This window comes from Amorphotheca resinae, assembly GCF_003019875.1.
Source record: "Amorphotheca resinae ATCC 22711 unplaced genomic scaffold M430scaffold_5, whole genome shotgun sequence".
NCBI lineage: Eukaryota > Fungi > Ascomycota > Leotiomycetes > Helotiales > Amorphothecaceae > Amorphotheca > Amorphotheca resinae.
This window is the reverse complement of record NW_020194475.1, coordinates 1673899-1698423: the sequence shown is the minus strand read 5'-3', so window position 1 is coordinate 1698423 and position 24525 is coordinate 1673899. Positions and strand designations below refer to the sequence as shown.

The 24525-nt window shown below is 47.9% G+C and overlaps 10 protein-coding genes across 10 annotated transcripts; 5 read left to right on the top strand and 5 right to left on the bottom strand.

Moving 5' to 3' along the window:
* The first annotated feature begins 1319 nt into the window (after positions 1–1319).
* On the top strand, positions 1320–3046 carry M430DRAFT_34815 (hypothetical protein). Its single transcript, XM_024866617.1, has one exon. The coding sequence runs from the start codon at positions 1446–1448 to the stop codon at positions 3015–3017; it is 1572 nt and encodes a 523-aa protein (XP_024721853.1). The 5' UTR covers positions 1320–1445; the 3' UTR covers positions 3018–3046.
* A 95-nt stretch (positions 3047–3141) lies between these two features.
* Positions 3142–5054, bottom strand: M430DRAFT_100712 (hypothetical protein; the record flags this gene model as incomplete). The annotated part of the gene is made up of 4 exons (XM_024860654.1): positions 3142–3227; positions 3279–4877; positions 4927–4978; positions 5028–5054. 4 exons carry the CDS (start codon positions 5052–5054, stop codon positions 3142–3144), a joined length of 1764 nt encoding a protein of 587 aa, XP_024721852.1.
* A 1920-nt stretch (positions 5055–6974) lies between these two features.
* On the top strand, positions 6975–8227 carry M430DRAFT_100210 (hypothetical protein; the record flags this gene model as incomplete). Its single annotated transcript, XM_024860618.1, has 2 exons — positions 6975–7130; positions 7190–8227. The coding sequence occupies 2 exons, from the start codon at positions 6975–6977 to the stop codon at positions 8225–8227; spliced, it is 1194 nt and encodes a 397-aa protein (XP_024721851.1).
* Positions 8228–8662: 435 nt separating this feature from the next.
* Positions 8663–11098, bottom strand: M430DRAFT_275491 (hypothetical protein; the record flags this gene model as incomplete). Its single annotated transcript, XM_024865647.1, has 3 exons — positions 8663–10447; positions 10512–10710; positions 10765–11098. The coding sequence occupies 3 exons, from the start codon at positions 11096–11098 to the stop codon at positions 8716–8718; spliced, it is 2265 nt and encodes a 754-aa protein (XP_024721850.1). The 3' UTR covers positions 8663–8715.
* Positions 11099–12096: 998 nt separating this feature from the next.
* On the bottom strand, positions 12097–13348 carry M430DRAFT_27609 (hypothetical protein; the record flags this gene model as incomplete). The annotated part of the gene is made up of 2 exons (XM_024865669.1): positions 12097–12851; positions 12928–13348. The coding sequence occupies 2 exons, from the start codon at positions 13346–13348 to the stop codon at positions 12097–12099; spliced, it is 1176 nt and encodes a 391-aa protein (XP_024721849.1).
* Positions 13349–14402: 1054 nt separating this feature from the next.
* On the top strand, positions 14403–15051 carry M430DRAFT_18729 (hypothetical protein; the record flags this gene model as incomplete). The annotated part of the gene is made up of 3 exons (XM_024863937.1): positions 14403–14601; positions 14653–14814; positions 14867–15051. The coding sequence occupies 3 exons, from the start codon at positions 14403–14405 to the stop codon at positions 15049–15051; spliced, it is 546 nt and encodes a 181-aa protein (XP_024721848.1).
* A 43-nt stretch (positions 15052–15094) lies between these two features.
* On the bottom strand, positions 15095–16247 carry M430DRAFT_139226 (hypothetical protein; the record flags this gene model as incomplete). Its single annotated transcript, XM_024862596.1, has 3 exons — positions 15095–15491; positions 15573–15817; positions 15893–16247. The coding sequence occupies 3 exons, from the start codon at positions 16245–16247 to the stop codon at positions 15144–15146; spliced, it is 948 nt and encodes a 315-aa protein (XP_024721847.1). The 3' UTR covers positions 15095–15143.
* Positions 16248–17027: 780 nt separating this feature from the next.
* On the bottom strand, positions 17028–18210 carry M430DRAFT_50235 (hypothetical protein; the record flags this gene model as incomplete). Its single annotated transcript, XM_024868135.1, has 2 exons — positions 17028–17409; positions 17462–18210. The coding sequence occupies 2 exons, from the start codon at positions 18208–18210 to the stop codon at positions 17028–17030; spliced, it is 1131 nt and encodes a 376-aa protein (XP_024721846.1).
* Positions 18211–19112: 902 nt separating this feature from the next.
* On the top strand, positions 19113–20051 carry M430DRAFT_18726 (hypothetical protein; the record flags this gene model as incomplete). Its single annotated transcript, XM_024863936.1, has 2 exons — positions 19113–19526; positions 19584–20051. The coding sequence occupies 2 exons, from the start codon at positions 19113–19115 to the stop codon at positions 20049–20051; spliced, it is 882 nt and encodes a 293-aa protein (XP_024721845.1).
* Positions 20052–22485: 2434 nt separating this feature from the next.
* M430DRAFT_139216 (hypothetical protein) lies at positions 22486–24177 on the top strand (the record flags this gene model as incomplete). The annotated part of the gene is made up of 4 exons (XM_024862595.1): positions 22486–22934; positions 22984–23294; positions 23396–23553; positions 23610–24177. The coding sequence occupies 4 exons, from the start codon at positions 22486–22488 to the stop codon at positions 24087–24089; spliced, it is 1398 nt and encodes a 465-aa protein (XP_024721844.1). The 3' UTR covers positions 24090–24177.
* Positions 24178–24525: the final 348 nt, after the last annotated feature.

The window sequence follows — 24525 nt, the reverse complement described above, 5'->3', positions numbered from 1 at the left end:
AGTGCTTTCTAATGAGGCTCTTGTACCATGACAACTTCGTAGGATGGCTCGACAAAAGTGTAAGCAAATCCGTCCTCGTGGTCAGAAAAGTACGACATGTCAAGATAATCTGTATGACAGTCAACCAACGTGCCTTTGTTATTATCATTTCGTGCTTGTCGCGTGCTTTTTCTGATGGGTCATACAGATTGAGTGGGCTGCGAATGTCCTCGGCAAGATTCCCAGAGCCTCAAGTTGCTCAAGTATGTGGCGATGCATGTATAAGGCGAAGCCCAGTTCCTGCATGGCACTCGTAACATAGATGTACTGCACACGAGTAGTGACGCTCTGGTGACCACTCCGGTCAACTCCGATGCGGCTCTTCTTCAGAGCCTCCTTCTGAAACCTGTTCCTGTCAACCAGGGTGCCAAGGAGAGGACCCTCAATTCATTATCAGATCTCAAAATCCCGCAGCTGAAACGTCCACACCAATTAATAATAAGTACTCTGAGAAGCTTGCAACAAGTCCACTCCTCCCTCCTCTGGCTTGCCGTGAATAAGCGGTGGGAGCTACATGTAGACACATAGTATCATCGCCGATCCAAAGGGCGGTGCACTTTGCGCTTTGACTTCAAAGCCGCTTCGATAGAACAACAGGGCGTAGAGCGTAGGGATCAAATCATATCCCGCAGAGGTACAGTACCGAACGTGCTCTCGCATACGGAGTAAACTTTCGCGAGAGATGTTGTCAACTTATCAATCAATGAATGGGCAGGCCCCTTGCGTTGGTGGCGCTATAAGAAGGCTCCGGCCACTCAGCCGCGTCAAGTTGTCAACAGATAAGCAAATACTGTTTCTATCCTAAGAAGAGAGGGAGAAACGCGAGAGACAGTAAGTTGCAAATGGCACGGGGAAACAATTCGTCCGTTACCCAGATACCCAAGGCCTGCCGAGCAGCAACCAGGGGCCCTGGCAAGGACGATTGAGCTACCTCTGTAAAATATCTAGGCGATGGCTACTTCTCCTTCTCCCTAGGAAAAGAAAACGAAGTCGGAGAGGGTAGAGGTGAAGGAAAAGGTGAATATTCTCAAGATCGATGCCAAACAGAAGATTTTGGAGACTTCAACTTTCCTAAAATTTGTCCCGACGGAGAGCAATACTTACGGGCTGTACCTCCGTAAATAGGTTTAGTCCTACCCCGTAAGGCCTTTTCTTCCCGCGGTCGTCGTCGTTCGTCGTTTTGGTTGGATTTCCGTTCACTTGGCGGTCTAGTACGGCCGATAGTAGTCGGTATCGCTTTGAACTTCCAACCGCAGCATTTTATACGAGCAGCCCCATACGAGCAACCCCGAGTACCTTACGTTGTAAAATCTTCCATCCATCCTCAATAACAAATGTAGGTAGGCACCTCACAATATATCTGTTCCTATCCCATCCCCTCCAATGCTAGCCAGGGACGAGCAACAATGAGCGACGGAGAGAAAGCAAAGGTCATGGCGATGGGCCGCATCAAGAGCTTCCTCTCGGGCGCCCGCCTCGACTCGACGACCCCTCCGCCCCGCCTCTTCCAGCTCCGCTCCTCCAAGACCTTCATCCTGACCACCATCTGCATCGCCGTCTTCACCGACGTCTACCTCTACGGCATCATCGTGCCCGTGATCCCCTTTGCGCTGACCGCGCGCGCCGGCGTGGCGGCCTCCTCGGTGCAGAGCTGGGTCTCGGTGCTGCTCGCCGTGTACGGCGCCGCGCTGCTGGTCTCCAGCCCGCTGGCGGGATGGTACGCTGATCGATCGTCCAGCCGGCGCTTGCCGCTGCTCTTCGGCCTGTTGACGCTGGGCGGTGCGACGGTCATGCTGTGTCTGGCGCGGACCGTTGCATTGCTCGTCGTGGGCCGCATCCTGCAGGGTTTCAGCGCGGCCATTGTCTGGACTGTCGGTCAGGCCTTGCTGGTTGACACGGTGGGCCAGAAAGAGATCGGCCAGACTCTGGGATGGGTCAGCTTGAGCATGTCTCTGGGCATCTTGCTAGCTCCGTTGTTGGGCGGTGTGGTGTACACTCGGGCGGGGTACTATCCCGTGTACTATATGGCGTTTGGCTTGGTTGCGCTGGATATATGTCTCCGCATGGCTATGATCGAGAAGAAGGTTGCACTGCAGTGGGCTGTTGAGGAAGAAGCTGCTGAAACGGAGGGAATATCTGGTCCTGACCCCGAGCAAGGACTGGAGAGGACCGAGAAATCAGACGAGGAGGCTGGAGAGAAGGTTGCGGAATCGCATTCACCGGACGATGGTGGCACAACAGAGACCATACCCGTGGTCAGATATCCAAAGTGGCCACCGGTCCTCACACTCCTCAAATCTCGCCGCCTTGTTGCGGCCCTCTGGGGTTGCATCGTCCAAGGATCGCTCATGACCGCGTTTGACAGCGTCATCCCCCTCTACGTGCAGAAGGTCTTCCATTGGAACTCAACAGGAGCAGGCCTCACCTTTCTTGCCCTCATCGTCCCCAGTTTCGCCGCTCCGCTCGTAGGCTGGGTATCTGACCGGTATGGGCCGCGCTGGCTCTCAGTCACGGGCTTCGTCTTCGCCGTCCCGTTCTGGGTCCTCTTGCGGTTCGTGACACACAATACATTAAATCAAAAGGTCTTGTTATGTGCCTTGCTAGCTCTAATCGGTCTTACACTCACTCTAGTCATGCCGCCCCTGATGGCCGAAATCACCTATGTCGTTGAGGCCAAGGAGAAGCAAAACCCGGGACGTTTCGGTCCAACTGGTGCTTATGCTCAAGCCTACGGCTTATACGTTACTGCCTTTGCTGCGGGGACTCTGATAGGCCCTATATGGGCTGGATATGTTAATGATGCTGCCGGATGGGGAACGATGGCTTGGTCACTGGGGCTTTTCAGTTTAGCGGGTGCACTTCCGTGTCTCATTTGGACGGGAGGATTGATTACGAAGAACAATCCGAAGAGCGGAGATGAAAGAGCAATCGGGGGACCACCTGTTCATGGGAGAACAGAGAATGTGGTTGAAGTTTAATGATATAATGATATATTAATCAGATAGGGCGTTGGGTATACATAGTCACCACTTTAAGAATAGACATCCAACTCAGGAGATAGATAGCTATTAAATCCACTCTTGATAATGATTTTTTCTTTGGCTATGTCAAGAACTGTACCAAAGTGCTCAGCATATCCTTCGTCATCTTCTCTTCTTCTGTATCTCCAACTATGGAATCGAGTTGCTCTAGTAAGAAAGTTAGCAGTTGAATCGGAAAGCTTGTGGCATTGGACATACCTTGAATTGTAGCCTTGACCACCGCCAAAGACTCGTCGCGGTCAGCAAGAAGACTCTGTATCCTCTTGGCCGCACCATCGTCTTCAGCAACCAGCCAAGCTAGTATAACATCAATTGTCTGCAGGCAGTAGAGTCCTGCATCCAGCCTTCTCGAATCCCACTCGTCAGCCATTTCTTCCCGCTCGTCAGCATCAAGCTTCGCTTGCTCATTCCTGATCTCCTTATCCACGACCGCAAGCTTCGCAGCATAGTCTCTCCTTAGCTTGACCAGCTTGCCCAGTTTCTCATAATCCTTCTCCACGAATTTCGCAAGGGTGCGTATTCGTCCCGCTTCGTTGGCAGGAAGGAGTCGCAATAACGACGAAAAGATACCGAGGAGATGTTCTGTTGTCTGCCCATCGAGCTTCTTCATGAACGTCCCAAACACGACCTTCAGTCCCGCGGCCTCGACCAGCTTCTCGCAAACTTCTGCGCCACTCTGCCCACCCAACGCGTGATCCAGCAGCCGTAATGCGCGAGATTTGCTCATTTTGCCTTCTCTGACCATAATCAGGCATAGCTCCACTCCTTCCGCCTCGACGAACTTCTGTTTCCCTTCCGGCTCGTCCACAACACAGGTTACGCTGTCGAAGACGTTTTCAACGAATTCTTCCTCTTCGGTTCCTTTCAGGGGGTCTCGTTTCCGGTATGCTGCGAGCAGTTGTAAAAGCAGGTCAACACCATCAAGTTCGGTAACCTTCCTCCGATTGGCTGTTGATGACTGCAATAGAATAGCCAGGACTTCTGCTGCGTACTGCTTATTCTGACTGACCGGTGATTCCCGCTTCTGTATCCGTTCGAGCAACCATTTCAGAACCCCCGTATCCTGCCCAATCTTCTCCGCGAGCGATGCCTTTGAGGCAAGGTTTTCCAGCACGCTCAGCGCATGGTAAACACCGCTTCGATCCGCCTCATTCCCTTCATCGAAACGACTGAAATTTGAAACCAGTAAGTCCAGCAGATCAGCCTCAATCATTGCATCCACAAGCACATCCCACTGTTCTTGTTCCGCCTCTACATCCTCATCCGTCAGTTCACTTATGATCTCCACCGCATCAATCGCAATATCCGTATTCTCATGCGCCAGTAACCCCACCAAACTCGCCACGCATCCAAGCTTCGCAAACTCTCCGTAAAGCTCTGGATGTTCAGATAGTATAGACAAAGCCTTGATATCAGCATCTAGATCCGCCTCACTACCCATAAACTTCTGCGGCTCCGTCTCGAATTTTGCTCTCAGTTCCGCGTTCTTTGTTATCTTCTTCTCGAAATTGAGGGCCAGTTTCCGCAGCCATGCCGCATCGATCTTCTCAGGCGCTACATCCGCACTCTCTTGCTCGTCCACGTAATCCAATATCTCTTTTTCATCTTTTGTGACTCCTCCGCCAAAGAATCGCCCTTCGTCATCGTCGGGGATGTCGGGGCCGTAGTCTGCATCGTCATCGGGTGGTGCTGAAGGTCCCGCCTCAACGTCGTCATCTGCGTCTTCTACAGCCGGGGCGCGACCATGGCGTTTGGCGTCTCCATTTGAGGCAAGCTTCGCAGATTTGTAGACCTCATCTAAGAAGAATCAGTAGATGGCGCAGTTGGAGGAAGGGAGTGGACGAACTTGGGTCTCGAGTTGCTTCTAGCTTGCGCTTATTGCTTGGTAAAGCTGGTTTCTGGAATTACTATTAGACACGAGCGAAGAAAGTCCAGCTCCTTACGTACCTTGAAAAGATCATCAATGCTGGTCATTGTGCCGTCGCGAGGACGTAGATTACAAGGCTGAGGAGGTTGCGCGTAGAAAGGGTGTTCTGGCAGGTGTTCTGGCAGTTGTATGAAGACAAACAACAAATTTCCATATGCTTGCTGCAGGAAAGAAACAGGGCCAGGCCAATCCAAATCAATTGATCAAAAGCTGGGTGTGGTATGCAGCTTCACGAACAAGAAGCTCTAAACTTTTTGGGCTCCAGACTGTTTATCACACGTGATGGGTGTTTTAAGCTTTGCCTGAATATTGAGGCTTTAGTGAATTTAAGGGGTCACTCCTTTTCAGCATCTACGGAGTATAACGAGAGGTCATTTTCAACTGGAGAATTTGCTCAGGAAATGAGTATATTATATCAATTGCGATCGCCATCTAGAAATCTCTTTGATTTTTCAAACGTGGGGAGGGTCGCTACTCGCGACAAAATGTCACATATAAAAGAGCCAGAGCCATGAATGGGACCAGGAAAACATAAAAATTGGCCTGGTACAACGTTGATAAGCGCACTCGTAAGTTTCATACGTCACAAGCCATGTGCGGCTTTATGCCGGGCAACTGTACCCAGGAAGGAAAGCGGTAGTCAAAAAAGGGGTGGTTATATCCATTTATTTCGGCCGGCCACGGCGGAGTTAACCCCAGATAAGGTTGCTGACGACCATGGTCATTGCCTACCAACTTCTGCTGTTAATATTTTTTCCTAGACTCCATTCTCTGAGATTTCCAAGTGGTTTTCTTTAGTTCAACTTCTTGCCTGTAAGCACAGTAATTGGATTTTGACACAGCATTTCGATGTTTGCCCCTGGTGCCCTGTAGGATTTGCAGATATGTCAACGGCTCCGTCGATCCAAGTTGAACGGGACGACTCGGGTGAACCCCCTCGAAAGAGAATCCGCAAAGGAACCAAGAGCTGCTGGGAATGTAAGCTGTCAATTGCTTTTATTTTAAATTAGTCCTAATCATCTAGAAGGCAAGCGAAGGAAGATTCGATGTCAATTGAGTACAGACAGTGTCAACGTCTGCGCAGGGTGCCTTGCTGTATGAATGGTTCCTTACATTTTCCCGACTTCCAGCTGTTCTAGCCATTGTATTTCTAACTATCATACTCACAGCGGGGCACAACATGCCTGAGTCAGGAATATCCTGAGGAACATGACCCATCTAGCAGCGTTCGGATCGGCGAGAGGCTTGGGCGAATCGAAACGATCCTGGAGAAACTGGTCACAAAAATAGAGGCATACGAGGAAGAGGAAAATGCTCAAAGGATTAGCACCCCAGATTCTATGGGTAGTAATGATGTCCTCACCCCGTATTCTTCGAATATGGCATCCGGTGGCAACGAACCCCCTATTCTCTCTCTTTTTGACAATGAAGTCGTCAGTTGCTGCCTTTCTTAATTATAGATCATCTGCTGACCCTTCAAGATTGGCCGTCGACACGGAACCTCCCAGCTACAAATTGATACACCTTCCACCCAACCAGCGGGGACCAAGACACCTTCATGTAGGCCATCAAAAATTGATCGACTCAGACAGACACTCACGGATCTGCTACCATCACAATCTGATGTGGATTTGATCACAAGGGAAGGCGGCTACTGGGTAGTCCTCCATAGTCTGAGCCAGAACATAGGGGATGGCCTCGAAGAAAACAATACCTCCATGGGTCCTACTACTTTCAATATCGCTGAAATTTCCAAGCAGCATCCCACCATGATCGGGCGATTTTTGCTATACCTTTCTATATGTTTGCAACAACTTCCACTGGACTTCGATGCTAGTCAGCTCCACCTCAGTTCTTCGGTTGCCTCACGCATGGATAAATACCTCGCCACCGTTCAAACTCTCATAATCTCCGATGATGAGCTTGTGTGCAGTATCGAAGGGCTCGAATGCCTGGTACTCCAGGGCATGCTCCACATTAATGGTGGAAACCTACGGCGTGGCTGGCTTTCCTTCCGACGAGCTTTAAATATAGGCCAGTTGATGGGAATTCACAGAGAATCGAGTGTTGTTCCAGGAGGGAGAGTCATGTGGCAGCAAATCGTTCAAGCTGACCGTTACTTAGTATGTAGATCTTCCTTTCTTCTATGTACCAATTCCTGCTAATTATTCTGTGTTTCAAGGCACTCCTCCTCGGATTGCCCCCAGGCTCCGTTGATGATGTATTCAGGCCAGAAGAAACATTCCAAAATCCAGATATCAACACAAGTGGTCTCTTCTCTAGAAGGCTTAGTAATATAGCAAGTCGGATCATCGAACGAAATCAAGCGTTAGGCACCCATGCCTACGCTACCACGCAGGAAATCGACGAAATGCTGGATAGCCTTGCTAAAGAACTGCCACAATCTTGGTGGAATTTTGAGTCATATTCTGGAGGTAATAGGCCAGAAGCAACCGCTGTTTTCTTTCATCGGGTGATGATCCAAATCTGGTACTTCCAGCTCGAGGCATTCCTGCATCTTCCATTCATGCTCCGCGCAGCCACAGAACGTCGCTATGATTATAGCAAATTTAGCTGTTTGAAAGCCTCCCGAGAGATTATCCATAGGTATCTCTTTTTGAGAAGGCGTGAAAAAAAGTCGTTCTGCTGTAAAGTCCTTGATTTTGGGGCCCTTACTGCAACAGTAACTCTGCTACTCAATCTCATCGAGCAGACACAAGGGAACGAAAACGGACAGAATTTCCAAAATGAGAATGACAGAGCTCTGGTGGAAGCTGTCCTGCGCTTAATGGAGGAAATATCAGTGGACGGGAGAGGTGTGGTAGCTGCGCAAAGCGTGAATGTTATCAAAACTCTCCTGGCGGTCAATCCGACCTCCGGACAAAGTGCAGGGAATCTTCGACTGACCATCCCCTACTTTGGTACGATAAATATTGCTCGTACGCAACAGACTCAAAATCAGGACCAGCCAGCGAATGCTATCGTATCGCAGCCTCAAGAAAGCACCCCAACGGGCGGGCCAGCAACTTCGCAGGCCTATCAGGGTCTATCAACCTACTCCCAGAATCATGTGAATCCACCAATGGTTTCTTTCACCAGTAGTCAGTTTCCACCACCGATGCCAGAGCAATCGATGGATAACTGGGGATTGCCGGGTACGGATACTTTCTTCTTCGATGGCTTGTTCAATACAGATATTGAAGGGAATTGGGTCCTTTAGACGTATGTGAGCACACTTATAGATTTGGAGTTATGTGCTATGTTGGGCGTCGATAGGGCTAGAAGGTCAGGCGATAATATTTTAAGATTTATAGAGTACATCTACATCCCTTACATGTCAAGGGAGGATCTATTAGTGCTTTGCAGATTCTAGATTTGGGCGCTTCAAGACTCGCGTAAGTGAAAGCGGTTTATCTTGAGTATGAATTTGATGATTAACATAGACCCAGTCCAGAAAACACCCATCTTTAAAGACGCCCTGACATTATCCCATACAGCCTCATAACCGCTGGGTTGAATATGGAGCTGAATTGGTGACTACTTGTTCTTGAAAAGGTGATGTTCTGCTATCACTCATCTACTATTTCCTTGCTGACTGGGATAATCTCTAAGATCTTCTTTTGTAATCATAGGCTCATCGTTCTCTTGTTCTTTACCTTCTTCAACATTCTTGTCTTCGTCTTCACGTTCGCCTTGCACTTCTCCCCATTACATGCCCGCAAGCTCATCAGCGTCGTCATCTTCGCTTTCGTGCTGGAACTTTGCTCTCTTGTGCAAGTTTCCATGCTTGTCCTTAGGTCTCTTCTTTCTTCTGGCACTCTCGGCTGCCCGAACTGCATCTCTTTGCTTCTTGGCTGCATTATCCAGAGCTGTCAATTGAGGACCATAGGTAGATTTCACCTTCGACGCCTTCATCCCAACAGGGATTATAATGGGTGGTATACGTTTCTTGGCCTCGTCTCTGATCATTCTCATGGTCGTTCCCTTTCCCTCCCAATTGATTCTGTCTGGCGATTCGGACTCAGAACTGGACTCTATGTCTGAATCCGGCTCAAAGCTAGATTCATCGTCAGATTGTTCCTCAGGGGATGGTGAACGCTTACCTTGAAGGCTTCGTTGCGGAGATTGAACTTCATTTGCTGTCGCAGATTCCGGTGTGTTACCCATGGTATTGCCTCCTTGGGCATCTCTCGGAGAATTCCCCTTGCTAGTTGTCTCAATAGCCTGCTCGCCTAGCATGAATTTTTGATACGCATCGATATCTTTCTGCCTTACCCCAGTAGGGACAAGCTTTGCTCCAAGCAGAAGACACTGGAGGTAGCTATCATTGTTGGCATTGATATCCTCATACACCTTCAACCAATCCGCTGTCGTTGAGCACTTTGCTCTCGTCAAGGGCAAGATGCCAAGAGGGACACTTGTGAGTACCTGCGTCGTGGTCGCTCTGGTCGTCTTTTTGAGTACGCCTCCGACCTTCTCCAGCCAGGTTTTTGTAGTCGTTTCCGTCTCATCGCCTACTTGTTTACAAGGCCCATACTCTTCTTGATCGACTAGTTGTGACACGCGCAAGTCGTTCCATCTCTGTCCAACGTTCCCTTCGTCCAGTCTTTCCAGTAAAGCAGCAATTCGCTCTCTTCGAATTTGTGCATCTGCTTGATTTGCAATTCTTTCTGGAATCTTTACACCTCGTATTCTGACAATATCTTCAAGATCGCTCAGACTCTTCCGAAAGTAGTCAATGGATTTTTTAGAAGGTCCATTATTTGGCATCTCAGGAGTAGTATCATCAGGTTCACTTGACCCAGGGCTCTGCTTAGATGTTCCAGAGCTTACTTTTGGAACATCGGCAGCCATCTGATTCATATCATCAGGTTCATTTAACCCAGGGCTCGGCTTAGATGTTTCAGAGCTCACTTTTGGAACATCGATAGCCATCTGATTGGTGTCATCAGGTTTATTTGACCCAGGGCTTGCCTTAGATGTTCCAGAGCTCACTTTTGGAACATCGGTAGCCATCTGTATGGTATCATCAGGTTCATCACGAATAGTGATCCAATTTACCCTCTCAATGGTCTCACGAGATATTTTGCCGAGCGTTGTAATTGGAACTGGGACAAGTCTCTCCGGGACTGGAACACCAGGAAGAGGTCGTCGCCAAGGGTGAAGTAGACCGTCATTCTCAGACTTTCTCAAACTACCGGCCATCCCCAACTCTCCTCGAGTATTATCGAACGTGATCCTTGGGAAGCGGTATTCTGACGGCCGGGGCACATTCGGAACAAGAGGATTGTAGCTGCTTCCATTGTTGAAGAGCAGGAATCGGTGAGGTGCATTGTAACTACCGCGAACCTGAATATCGATGATGTCTTCGGTTTCCGGTTGAGACGTGATCGTGACCAAGAAGATTCCGTACAGATCTGCAGTTACTTGCTGTAAAAGTCTGTGAGCGATTGCAGGTTAGCAGTTGTCCATGCATGCTGGAAGGAAATGAAGACATGACGTACTTATGATCAACCCAGCAATGAGGAACCATAAGCCTTTCGAGCAAGTGGAAGTGGTTTGGTCCTGAAGTTTGCTCATTGGATTTCTGGTACAGCTCATGGCGAGGATGGTCCTTGTCCCCCAATACAGCTTCGAAATATTCCAGATGCTCGCCCTTCGTCAAGATCCAGTGATCGGCGTTTCCATAGATATGCAATGCAACTGTGAGGTCTGTTAGACTCCGTGAACAATTGACGATAGTGATTTTTAACTTACGTGCAGTAAAGTAAGAGTCTCCTTTCTCCGGCGTCAGGTTATTTAATTCGGCATTAGTCTCGTTTACTGCAATGCGAAATTGAACTCCTGGAGCGTGAGGACAGTTGCTGATAAGATCGGGCTGGTACTCCCATCTCTTCAAGACGACATCAAATGGTTCTGTTTCCGGATAGTCTAGGAGATGGCGGATATCGCTCCAGATTTTGACATTCCGAGTTTCGCGGCTTCCTTGACCTGTGAACATCATGCATTCTTCTACATCGAATGGCCATTCCACCCCGTCATCCCTAGGCGTATAGACCATTTCCAGACCATCATCGTTGTTGCTTGCCATTGTGATGGCTTTTTACTGAACTGTCGGAAAGGTTTATCTTGGATGTAGTAGATTAGATACTTACGAACTTGCGAAGTTCAAATCCAAAGTTATTATAATCTAGGAAGTGAATCTTCTGGAAGGAATGTCACTGCTTTAGGATAATAAAAGCCTACAAAGAGACTTGATGATTATCAATGGGGAGAAAACACTTTTTTACCGCAAACAACCTTCTAGAACGGAAACATCTATTGTTTCTACTGTCAATGAGATGATTCTACAATCTTACAATCCTAAGGTGGTGCATTATAGGGAAAGCGTCGAAAACCTTCGCATTGCTTCCAAGGCAGCGGAAACGTGGAAACCAAACAAAGAGAATCTGCCAACAATGATAGTTATTTCCGCAAACAGTCTTCTAGAGTAAACTAACGAGGGGATAACATATGGTTTTCAGTCTAGCTATCGAGAACTACTTTTCTTAACAAAGGGCTCATAATCAGCAACGGGCGATTCTGGAAACACGAAAGTAGTTGTCTGCATTCCGGCTTTTTGGGATCCCACGATCTTATTATTTTTACTCGGGGCAGTAATGAAGATTATGATGAGTAAGTTTGAAGGAACAAGAATCGTCAACGTAAGTAATGATTATGAAATTAACATCGAGAGTTCTGTAGAGGTATGGAGCCACCAGCATAGATTTGGATGTCAATAACTAGAGTTGCTATAATTGAATGCCAGCTATCAAAACATCTCCAAATCCTCACCATCTTTAGTTACAGTACGTTTCTCGTCCTAGGAGCTATTTGAGGCGCTACTTGAGTGGTAGAGTTGGGCGGAAATAGTTTAATCTCGACTAGTGACTACTCAGAAAAAGGAGGAAAAATAAACTATTCGAACTTGATAAGAAGTGATGCTCTACACAATCAGGAATGGAGAAAATAACATTGTCAAAAGGCTGCCAGTGGCCTCAAAGGAACCGGAATCTCCACCTCCATCTATCATCTTAATACCTGAAGTGTTCAATTTTGCTTGTGCAACAACGATACAAGCGTGGGGTTACCGCCTGCCGAAGCTGTAGTCTCTCCTGTGGGAGGACCTGATCCTCGATTTTCTGCAGCAGCCTCGCGAGCCTTTTCATAAAGCTCCAAGTCCATGAGGGAATCTGTAGTATTGAATCCAGAAACGATAGAGAACTCAAGCGGGGTCATATCCGGAAGACGAGGTTTGGGAAAGAGTTGCTCTGGGACTTCCTGTCTCGACATGGGCGATCTCCAGGGATGATTCAGATCAGTGGCTCCTTGTCGCGGTGTCGATATAGGAACAGATGTCTTGCCTTTTGTATTCTCCCGAGTAATTTCTGGGAATGAGAACTCGGATAGAGGCATCTCGTCAGGAATGAGGGGTTCATAGTGATTTTCATCTACGAACCGGACAAGTAGGTGTGTTGAGTTGTAGTTCCCGCGTACTCGCACATTTTCGACCTTGGAATGATCCTCGGACATTCCATATTGAATGATGAAAACATCGTATAGATCAGCTGTGATTTGAAGAATCTCTCCATCCTGCCAAGCGTAAGGTGTGTTGAGTCGCATCCAGAGGTTTGCCTTGCGACCGAGACGCCCCCCATCATCACGCTGGCTTAGACGCGCATTGATTTGTGTATACAATGTGTGTCTAGGATGCTGTTTGTTAAGGAGAACATCATTTACAAATGCCAGATGGTGACCTTTAACAGTGTGCCAATATTGGTTCGATCCGTATATGAGTGTAGAAACTGACAGCAGTTAATAACTTCTGTGGATTCATCAGAAAGGAATTAATTGTCTTACTCGCTCCAAAATAACAATTACCTTCCATTCTATCATTTCTACCGGCTATGAAATAGATATCTTCGACATGGGGGTAACCTTTTTGGCGCCTGCCCCATGTATCTTGGGGCTTCTCGAGATGAACCTCGGGATACAGAGTCTTTGGGAAGTCCTCAAGTTTCCATCCTTTAGGATGCCCATTTCGGGAAAAAGAGTACCTCCAGTCGGTGAATGGTCCGGGAGGAACTTCAGGCTCATCTTCCCTACCTTTCTGCTTTTTGACATTAGTATCAGACTCGTCGCTGCTGTCGAGTGCGACCACATTATTAGCCGACCCTGTTCCTGTCTGCTTCTTGACATTAGTATTAGACTCTTCGCTGCTGTCGAGTACGATCGCATTATTAGCCGACCCTGTTCCTGTCTGATTATTTGGGGCGGGTCTTGAAGATGATTTTGGTGCCATGGCCAATCTCTTGCTGAATCGTGATTGAAGAAAATTAAGACTTGTTACTTGAAATAATCTCTTCTCTAAAGAGCGGCACTCGCTGAAGTTGAATCATATAAGAAGAGGGAAGAAGACCACATATACATTCCTCGATTAACATGATTCTACTGTCAATTCACCGGGCGCGGCACGGCTTTGAAAAGAATAACACCACGCTCTCAACCTTTCTTTATCCTGAACAAAGAAACAGCCAAATGCAACATCACACCAACTTTAGTGTAGAAAATCATCGTTCATTTTGACAAGGGTACTCATAGAGACAAAGGCAAGACCAAAAATGCGGGGAGGAATGTGAGATGCAGTTGGAATTTAGGAAACTTGACAGATACGTAAGCCGGCAACTCTCCGGGTCTTCTGCAAGACTCTCTCCGCGACGGTTCCAGACTTGGACTTGAGTCTATATACGAAGCTTGATTCAAAATAGAAGATATGGGAATTCAGAGCTGAATCTTTTCAATACGCTTAATTCGCTATCGCTTAGCTTAAAAGAGAGCTTTCTTGCGATCTACTGCCTCGCCTATCGTTCGGCTAATCCCCCTCCCCTATTCCTTCCTGTGTTTGAATTCTCATTGGATCTTTAAGGTACATGTATCTCTTTGATATAGACAATATTCTATAACTAAACAAATAACAATTTTTTATCATAGATTTCAAGAGATTTCATTCATTCTTTACTTCCTTTTTTTCCGCGCATAGGTGTCTGAGACGTGACACGCTCTTTTAGGAAGCGAAGCTGCGAAGATCGCTTATGGATAGGGGTCGACTCGCTGCTGCATCTTGCAATGTTAGGATTCGCTCTTGCTGTGTTTCCCTGTGCTCAATCATAGCAGCTTCTTTATAAGTCCAGTAAACATTGCAATGTATAAAGTTTGCTACAATGAGACCCAAGTTGACGATTTCCACGCCATGAACTACTTCTTCCAACTTCTTTCCTCCCAGTGCCCACGACATTCCCATCTCAGCTACACAGCCTCACGACTTCGCATTCTTTATATTCCTCTTGAAAACAAGTATGGCTGAATCAGCAGAGCCTCTCGAGTACTTGGATTACCTCGCCAGCTTCATGGACAGCGATATCCCGCCGAGGATCTCATGGAGCAAGCTAGAGGAACGCTTCAATCGCCGGGTTGCTAAGTACAGAGAACGGTGGCCAGAGTGTGACGAGAACAGAATCAAGTACTGTGCGCTGCACCAGACATGCACAAAACTCTGTGCGTTTTCCTACATAGTTCGCTTCAGAGGGGGTATTGACAATGTCGTAGGGAACCCGAAGCCGCCGTTCCCAACGATGGATAGGTTCTCTTTCAAGAATAATGACTGGCCTCGTGATGCGGTCACTGAGCCTGAAGCTTCATCATCTCTTACTATGAATACGGAGCAGGCAGAGGCTGTTGGGAAGGGCAAGGACGGCAAGGCTAAGCTTGGTACGTCTCCAGCACTCAGTATATCGATTTCTCGGGTTCTAATATCATACAGTACCGAAACCGAACTTTAAGACTTTTTCAGCTGGACTTGCCGAAGATGCCAATGCAACGCAAGTGTCTGGTAGCGGTAGTGGGAGCGGACGAGGTCAGGTCTCTGGAGAGGCCGAAGGCGCTGCTGCTCCGCCGATTGGAGAGGCGTCGGGATCCGGGCAGGGGAATCCGCTAGGTGATGCTTGAAGATAGACAGTCCTGGTGCTTAAAGCTGCGTGTATGATGAGGTGTTGTCTTATTGTGATAACCGGTAGCTTATAAGATATTATCTCAGCACCTCAATTCTCCAGGGTTCCTTCAAACAACACTGGCAAAATCTCCGCTGCATCACCCTCGAACAACCAATCTTGTTTCCTCAACTGAATTCCCCCCAAATGGCCCCCATCAAGATTAACGACGGCAATCCTCGCCCCTTTGTCCTTAGCAAGCTGTACGAACCTCGCAGCCGGGTAGACTTCGGCCATGGTGCCGATGACCATCATCAGATCCAGCCTTTTCTCTGCGTCAAGCCACGCATTGATCTCATCAAACATTGTCTGAGAAAGTGACTCGCCGAACCAAACGACAGCAGGGCGTAGCACAGAGGAGCACTTAGGGCAGTGGGGCAATTTCGAGGTCGGGATTACCTCTTTACGCATTTCAGGGGTGATAGGGGGAGCGAGGCTGTCGAGGATTTCTTGAAGCGGGTTAGGCCGGGGCTCAAGGACCGGCTTTTTGGACTCCTGGATGGTCATAGAGAATAACTGGGAGGTGAGGCTAGTGGTGGGTTCGGACGTTGCTGTCGAGGAGAACGATGCAAGGTTATCATCGCCGGTTAAGTCTGGAGTTAGAGGATCCTTCAAATTTTCTTTGTCATAATAGTCGCACGAGCAATTGGAACATTTTATATCCAGGAGGGAGCCATGTAATGAATAGAGTCGATCCCTTGGGTGCTTGGCTCTTTCAGAAAGTCCTTGCAGGCAGTCAGCAAGTGGTCAGGTCAGTCCTGCAATGAATTGGAGACAAGACATTGGACCGACGAACAAACCATCAATATTTTGCGTCAAACAAACAAATCCCTTCTTCTTCTTCTTCGCCAATTTGGCCAGGGCCTCATGTCCAGCATTCGGTTTCGCCTGCAACGCAAGATGTCTCCCATCCATCATGTACTTCCACACCAGCCCCGGATTCGCCTCAAAAGCTTCGATACTCGAAAGATGCGCTGCTTTATGGCCACGCCACAAAGCACCGGATCCTCGAAAGGTGGGGATACCGGACGCGGCTGAGAGACCAGCACCGCATAGAGCGAGGATCCGTTTGGATTTGTACAGATGTTTGCCGAAGGAGTTGATCTCTTCTTCGGTGGCAAAGGAGTATTGCGGCTCGGATGACGGGGAGGACATCTTGCTGAAGGGTCTACATTGACCCTGTTGATGGAGGGAAACCCGGATATCGAGGGAATGATGATAAAAGCCGGGACTTGTGTTGGAACCAAAAATGGGTGCAGCGTTCTTGTGTCACGCCGTAGCTTATGTGTCAATGATGCACTATGAGGATAAATTCTTTGATATGAGAATTCGATACTGATCAAGATCTCACTTGAGATCAAGTTCTCCGGAGGACATAGAGCGAAACATATTTCGTTACAGTATAAATATCAAGCTGCCATCAAGAGAAAGATCACTTCGCTTATCTTAGGCTCGAAATCCAGACCTCGTGTAAGAAAAGGGGTTCAGGAGAACTTTTGTTTTAAGCATCTAGAAGGTACACGTACTTCGAACATCTAGTATATAAATCTTGCGCTTGTGAATATGGGTATTGTACAAACAATAAATTGCAATGCCTGTTCATAACTACTCCTGATAACACGAGCAGCATACAAGTGTATAAAAATTTATATTGTCGTAAAGTCCCGATGGCTTTGTTCATTTCTCTCAAACCCTTTGACCCAGCCTTGCTTCGGCTTTCTTCTTCGCTCTCGTCTACAAGGTCCGTACCACAAGTGCCAATAGAGTGAAGAATGAGTACGGTAAAAAGGTCAGACGGCGTTTATTAACAATGTAATGAGACAACAGTAACTCTGGATTTGTCCAGGAATCACCCACCCCAGGTTGCAGCAAGAGGATATCATAAACACCTGCGCCAAACCAATCTCCCAAACCCAAAGCAATCCATACTCCCTCTCAAACGGTCATTTTATCCAATATCTTCAATACCCCTATTCCCTTATGACCACCATCATCTAATTCATCTACCAGTCTCTTTGCTTTTTCCGTTAATGTGTTCAGCACTTTCCTGCAGTATTCAAAGCTGCCAGTGCCCTCCATGTACGACACGGCGTACCTCTTAACTTGCTCATCATCCGTCTTCTGCTTCAAGATATTCAACAACTGAAGATTATCCGGATTCGCTCGTATGCTATGTATGATTGGGAAGGAAAATTTGCCTTCAGTCAAGTCTTCGCACAGGCCTTTATTTTGCGAGTATTCGGGTGAGGAAAGATTTTGGTAATCGTCGCGGATTTGGTAGATTATGCCGATGAGGTTCACAAGCGGGACGCAGTCTCTGTTGGAACTTATTAGTGGCAGGAGACCAGGTAGGGGGTTGGAATAAATACTTGAGACTCTTGCTCTCCGCTTGCATGAGCTTGATTGCCAACCTGAACAGACCCCCCGTCTTGTTCCCTACCATCTCAAGGTAATCGTCCTCGGTCGGACAAGTCAACGTATCTCTCCAGAACAGATCCATTCCCTGGCCTCTATGTAGGTTCAACAACTCCTCTGTGTATATTGTGACCGCCGCTGGATTCTTCAGCTTCTGCAACTCTTGCAACGCGCAGAAATAAATATAATTGGCTGAGTTGATTGTTTGCGCGGTCCCGAATATGCTATGTGCAACAGGGAGCCCTCTCCTCAACAAGGACGAGTCTTCGACATCATCTACAAGCAAAGAAGCCGTATGTAACATCCCAATCACTTTTGTAATAACCTCCAAGCTCTCTGGTGGCACTTCCAGCCATTCGTTAAATGCAGAAACCAGTTGTTTTCTGATGTCCTTCCCCGGTTGCGCGAATAAGTATTCATATGGTCCTTGCAATATCTTCTCCTTGTCTTCAGACCATGTGCTTTTCCCATGAAATGTCATGTCGTTCTTGTATTCTTTTGAGGGTGCGCTAGTAATTTCAGGCTGGATCGTTGGGTTTATGGGGGTCTGATCGGGAGGTGATTTTTTCTTCTGACTTATCCAGTCGCCTTCTGGCACAGGTCGTAGTACAGGCTTCGATGCAAGGTGGTTCAAGGTATGCTGGCCAGTTGAGGATGTTCGCGGTGGTATCGCATTCGGTGATCGTAGATTTTCAGAGACCATGATTGAGGGGCCGCCAGCTTGGTGGGGACTCCGAAGAAGCATTAGGCAGATCGGGTGGGTCTAGGCACAAGGTTTAGCACAGAGTGGGTATGGAAGGCCAGGTTGCTAGTTTACCTGCAGCGCAAAGCGGTGATCGTTCGAGGGGCAGCAGTGAACAGTCCGCTGTTGAGTTCAATAGGGCGAAAAGAGCTCTACAGCAGGCAGTAAAAGTGTTGACGAAGCTCCCTTATAGCTGCATTGATTGTTGCCAAGAATAGGAGCAGTAGGCGCAAAGTTTCAGCCGCGTCGGCGCTTAGAACGCCACTGGTAAGGTGGATGGCAGAGAGCCTCCTCGTATCGTAGCCCACTCGTTTGCAAGGCCCGGCCTGTACATCCGTGGACAGCTGAGCTTCAGAAAGGCTCTCGGACGAGGATGTATTCGGACATGAAAATAAAAAGACAAGACACGGCCAATACAAATGAAGATCACGCAGACCGACGAAACATCGCAGGACGATTTGACATACAATAGACTCGTAACTCGTAACTCGTGGAATAACAGAGTAATCGACAATCGAGGGTCGAGACGTCATGGCCAGGTTTGGGTTATCGGACAAACCATTCCTAATACGGCTTGGCGTCGGGGTTGGGGTGGTGTTTGCCGGTTGCTATGGACCCCGGAGTCAATATTTTGATAGCACGGACTCCTTTGATGAGGTATGTTAAAGACGTATTATATTCCCACCGTCCTACCCCCCCCAAGCTTTGCTCCCGGAAGCAAACACTTCTCTTCACTTCATATTTTTTGTATTAACATTTTTCAGCGTCTTGTTTTCTATTCCTCCATCAGCGCCGTAATTCAGCGGATCATTCATACCCCTCGGTTCAGTTTCACATTCCCAAAACAAAGCACATACATCGCCATGGAAGCCTTACTCTCCCTCTCCTTCGATAATATCTCCTCCTACGACCAGGCCAAGATCCGCAAGGGACTCCGCCAGGTTGAAGGCCTCCTCGCGCAAATATGCCTATCGCCTTCGCCCAAGACTGCCCTAGATAGGCGCCGCAGCACTATTGATCCGGGCAAAGAACCGCCGCCACGAAAAGCGCTCGACGAGTTGGGAAACGACCCTGCGTTCAGGGAGTTCTTCAAACTGCAGGATGGTTTTGAGTGGAATGTTGCGATGCGATTGGTCAATTGCTTGGATAGGCTGCTGGGGAAGACGAATGACGGCCAGAATGACTTGTTGATTATCCAAACACTGGACTTGATTCAAGGCATATTGCTATTACATCCACCGTCCCGGAGCTTGTTCTCGAGAGAACTATACATGAATGTCCGTCCTTATCTCTAGGCCAATATTGAACGAATGCGATGCTGACAGGAAATCTAGCACCTCCTCGATCTCCTCGAACCAGTCAACTGCCCTGCAATTCAATCTGCGACAATAATAACACTCGTCTGCGCTCTCATCGACGCTCCTCAGAATACCCGTACATTCGAGGCCCTCGATGGTCTTCTGACCATCACATCGCTCTTCAGGTCGCGCGAAACAGCTAGAGATGTGAAGTTAAAGCTGGTGGAATTCCTCTACTTCTACCTAATGCCTGAGACGCCATCCATACCATCCGCCAACGCGACGGAAGCCGTACCAGCGCTAATACAGCGCAGTCCGAGTAAATTGGCCGGGGCCTTCAACCGAATAGATCCTGGCGCTGGTAGAAAGAGGGCTGACAGTGAGAGCGAGACGACCAGGACAACAGAGGAGAAGCAGGCCCTTTTGGGGAGGCACTTACATAGTGTGGATGATTTGGTGGCCGATCTGAGGGAGAGTGCACCGTTTGGAGGCGCTGTTTGTTGAGGTTTCTTTTTTGCGGTTTCGTTGAATGGAGTTTCGTTGATTACTGGGGCGTTGGCAACATCTTGCAGGGCATGGGAAATTTGTTCGAGCAATTGAGGGCTGTTTGTGTGTTATGTTGGATCTGAGACTTCCTCCGGAGGGGACTTATAAATACTGGTAGAACCAAGGTGAATTATCCAAGCAATTCGACTAGACATTCTGTTATTTCTTTGGGATCTGGGAAACTCGAAAGTTTCGTCTGAAGCGACAATTGGGTGACCTCGGGAGTCAATCTCTACTGGCGCGGAAAGATCATCAGGGCTGCGAGGGCTTGTTGGCACCCCTCTTTTAGTTAACTGTAGGAGAATTCCAGATGGTGTAGGATCCTCCGTGGAAGGTCCTATTGTGGCCTGTGGTCCGAAATAATCAGCCGCCGTCTGGCGCCTAGGAGATGCTCGACACTTGATTGCACCTAAGCTAGATCCTTGAGATATAGCTGAAGCAGATGTTGCTGACTGGCCCTTTCGAGCATTCCGTCGATGGACAGTACAAAACCATAGTAATATACCAGCGACAATACAAACATCAATTTTCTGACTGCTATTCCTGCCTTAGTTCCTGTCGGCAGACCTTTATTGTTTCTTGGCACCATATCGTGCAGATCCAATGGAGATCAACACACATAATGTGAAATCAAGAGGGATTGCATTGAAATCATCGTAATCTTCCAAGTACGACGGAGCTACTACATAGTAGATGGTGTGATCATAAAAGCAAACTAAGTAACAAGAGTTGAAACAGTTCAAGAAGACAAGAAACTTTAGGACTGTGGGAGAGCAAAGGCTGAGTGTACCACGACCATCCTACCTCCCTGGGAGTCGGGAGAAGTGGTGTGTAAGGAGCTGAAGAGGAGCTGCAGATTGAATTTATAGCCTCTTGCGATTGGTTTGAACAAACGTAAAGTAGCATGTTGTCGAGGATCGTTGATTATTAGGGGCCACGTAAATAATCCTTACTGATGCATCGCCCAGCGGATGACATCTCTCCCACTTGAGATCGAACTCATCACTTGGACTCGTTCTAGAGTACTGGCATCATGTAGAGATACACCCGGAATGTCAGTAGTGCTTTGAAAGGAGGCATTGAGAATGGAGATGCGAGGAAGAAAGATGGATCGCTTCGACCGGGTCGGCAAATCACGTGAAAATCCCATGATGCACGTGCAGAGCGATCGGACGCAACATCCCATTAAAGACGACCTGCTTTCATCTATTGTTCTACCTATGAGGGCGAGGTTCGTGGTCTCATTCTGAAGCATGCTTATACACTCAACATCGCCATTCCGATTCCTTGAAAATCACAACTCCTTAAGACAGGGTTGCCGTTCTACGGGAGCAAAAATCTTTCTCTACTACGCTGTACCTTGCAGAGTTCGTTAGGTGCTGATGATCTGGGACAGCTCTTGGATGTGACCGCCTGTTGAGATAGATGAGTTCTTTGGCACTCGTGCAACTATTCTTCTTCCAGTGAAGTCGAGTGGGCTTTTCAACTTCTAGTTATGGAATGATAACATCATCCTCAAAGCATCTGGGTACATTCTCCAGTTCCAGTTCATCTCAGAGATTTCCCTTGCCATCATCATTGCAGGATTTCAGAATGCTGTTCATATGCGTCTCTATCATCCTCCTCGTCCGCCGTTGTTGCCAAGGCCAACAGCACCAAAGCCGGGACAGACAAGATTACAGCCATGCTTCTCGCCAGGCAATGGGCCATCTTGATGTAACTCGTCACATGATGGCTTCTTTCTACCTGCTATACAGAGTAAAGTACAGTGTCAAAGATCGGGGCTCCTAAGTGTTCGCTAAAAGGCGTCCCACCGCGGTCAATTCCGGCCAATTCTCCAATCATATTGATGCGGATATTCTCGGGCCTCCATCATCTCAGGTCGAACAGTATCATCGACCCTCAACGCATCCAGATCAAGTTGATCTACGATGGCCAGAGATGAACGAATATGGGTAATAGAAGCTCCAACTGATAGATACTCTCCTGGCCTTGAACCTCGCAGCCTATGTATATGATTTTACAAAAGAAAAAGCGTTTCTGACTACAGCATGTTTGCCCCTTGTCTTCATTTCGTTCTTCGTTCTGCCCCTGAGTTTGTTGACGAACAACATATTGTTGTGATGGCGGGTGGCTATGGGCTCATGACCCATAGTTTGAAGGTCCGATTACTTTCACTTTGTCAATAAAATTTGATGTGTGGATCCCACAAGATGTGAAGGATCTTCTGATCGTAATCGAGGCCGGAAGAGTTCCGGCCAGCCAGCCAAAGATAAAAAGCCCCAAGATTTCCCAGTTCTGCTCGAGTTTCTTTGTCTCTCTTCATCTCCAGATATCACATACACACTTCATCATCAAACAGATCTTTAAACATTCATAATATATCATCATCATGGGATCCCTTGCCCCTACACTCTCCTTTAATGTCCTTGGAGACACCAGGCCCAATGACACAACGCTCCCAGCCTTCATGGTCTCAACCACGCGGGGTTTCCTGCCTCGTCAGGAACCCATCGTCCAACTTCCTTCAGAGTTCGATAAACTTGAATCAATCCTCACTCGCATGCCCATCAAGACTTTGAGTGGTACGCCGGGCCTCCTTGCCACAGGTACACTCGGCGAAACTGTGCTGAGGGAGCTGCCCGACCTCACCAGCGCCATCGACAAGTACAAAGACAACCTCCCTCTTATGAATGCGCTCTATCGTGACTACTCTTTTCTAGCTTCAGCTTATCTTCTGGAGCCCTGTCATGAGCGATTCATGAAAGGAGAGAGTTATGGTCTCGGTCGTCAGACACTCCCTTCCGTCATCTCGTTGCCAATATCAAGATGTGCTGAGCTGTAAGTTTTATCCACTCTATATCATTGTTCACTCGCTGACCACCATCAGCGCTGGATTCAAACCTTTTATGGAGTATGCCGGCTCGTACGCCCTGTTCAATTATCGTCTTGAGGACCCATCACGTGGCCTTGAATACGATAATCTGCGACTCATACGTGCATTCGAGCATGGCCTCGATCCAAAATCATCTGAGGCAGGATTTGTTCTCGTTCACGTCGACATGGTTCAAAACTCTGGACCACTTGTCGATGGTGTCATGTCTGCCCTAGATGCCTGTGAAAACAATGACCGTCAAGCCTTCGATGTAGGCTTGAATAAAGTCATTGAGAGTATGACTAAAGTCAACAAAGTTATGGATCGTATGTCAAAGCCTTTTGTTCTTCCCCACCCGCCCCCCCTCCCCTCTTCTCCTCTCTCTTTCTCTCTATCCAAATAGACGCCTGAAATTGACGCGTGAGAGGTATGTGGGGAAAGAGTAAGCCAAATGATTACACATCTTTCCGGACATTTATTTTTGGAATTACAAGTCAATCTATGTTCCCACATGGAGTTGTATACGAAGGTGTCTCCGAAGAGCCCATGTCTTTCCGCGGCGAGTCTGGGGCCAATGATAGCATGGTACGTCCCTTCATAAACTTTCCCGTATGAATCAAACCGCTCATGATTTTTGGCAGATCCCCCTTTGCGACAACCTACTCCAAATCGACATGCCAAATACCCCTCTCACCAATATCCTCAAAGATTTCCGTTCCTACCGTCCAGGGAACCACCGAGAATTCCTCGAATACGTCAACGCGCGCGCTACTCACCTATCTCTGAAATCATACGCTCTGCAAGAACCGTCTTCAGCAGCACTGTACTTGCTAGCCCTTAACCAGGTTCGCGATTTCAGATGGAGACATTGGTGCTTCACTCGAGAGTACATTCTCAAGAAGACGAGCCATCCGACAGCTACGGGTGGAAGCCCGATCGTGACGTGGCTGCCGAATCAACTGCAGGCTGTCATGCAGGCAATGGCTGATGTTTGGGAGGGAAGTGGTAAGACACTGGGCCGAGAATGCGAGGAGGTTATGGATCTGTTGTACGTGCAGGGAGAGACATTGAAGAAGGAGGTGGAGAAGTATTGCAAGGAGAGAAACGTCGAGGTCAACTAAGTCTGCGCGGTTCGGTGGAGAATCCGGTATTCCAAAATCTGTTAATATTCACAATTATCAAGGCCATTTCAGGGTTCACGAGAAGAGCGATCCATCCCAAATACCTATCTACCATGCAACTGACGTATAAATGGCTAGGTATCACAAGTCTACAGGTGACTAACCCACTTGTCAGGAACCATTCCCGACGTCAAGACTCAAAGTATAGTCGACTACCAGGTTTTGACGTCAGATTCGAATGGGCAAAATTCTTTCGAGATATTTGCTTATTTCTATGTAGCGTTTCGGTGAAGATAATAAAAGCTTGGATGGTATCAAGAAATCACGGAGTACTGCGGCCTGCAGCTCCTAACAGTTCAGCAGGCTATTTCAGGGGTTTTCGCTTAGCCAACGTGGGGATCAGGAGCGGTTTGCCTCTTCCAAGATTTCTATCTAC

Coding starts and splice junctions, on each gene's coding strand:
- M430DRAFT_34815 (XM_024866617.1), top strand. CDS start 1,446: ATGAGCGACGGAGAGAAAGCAAAGGTCATGGCGATGGGCCGCATCAAG.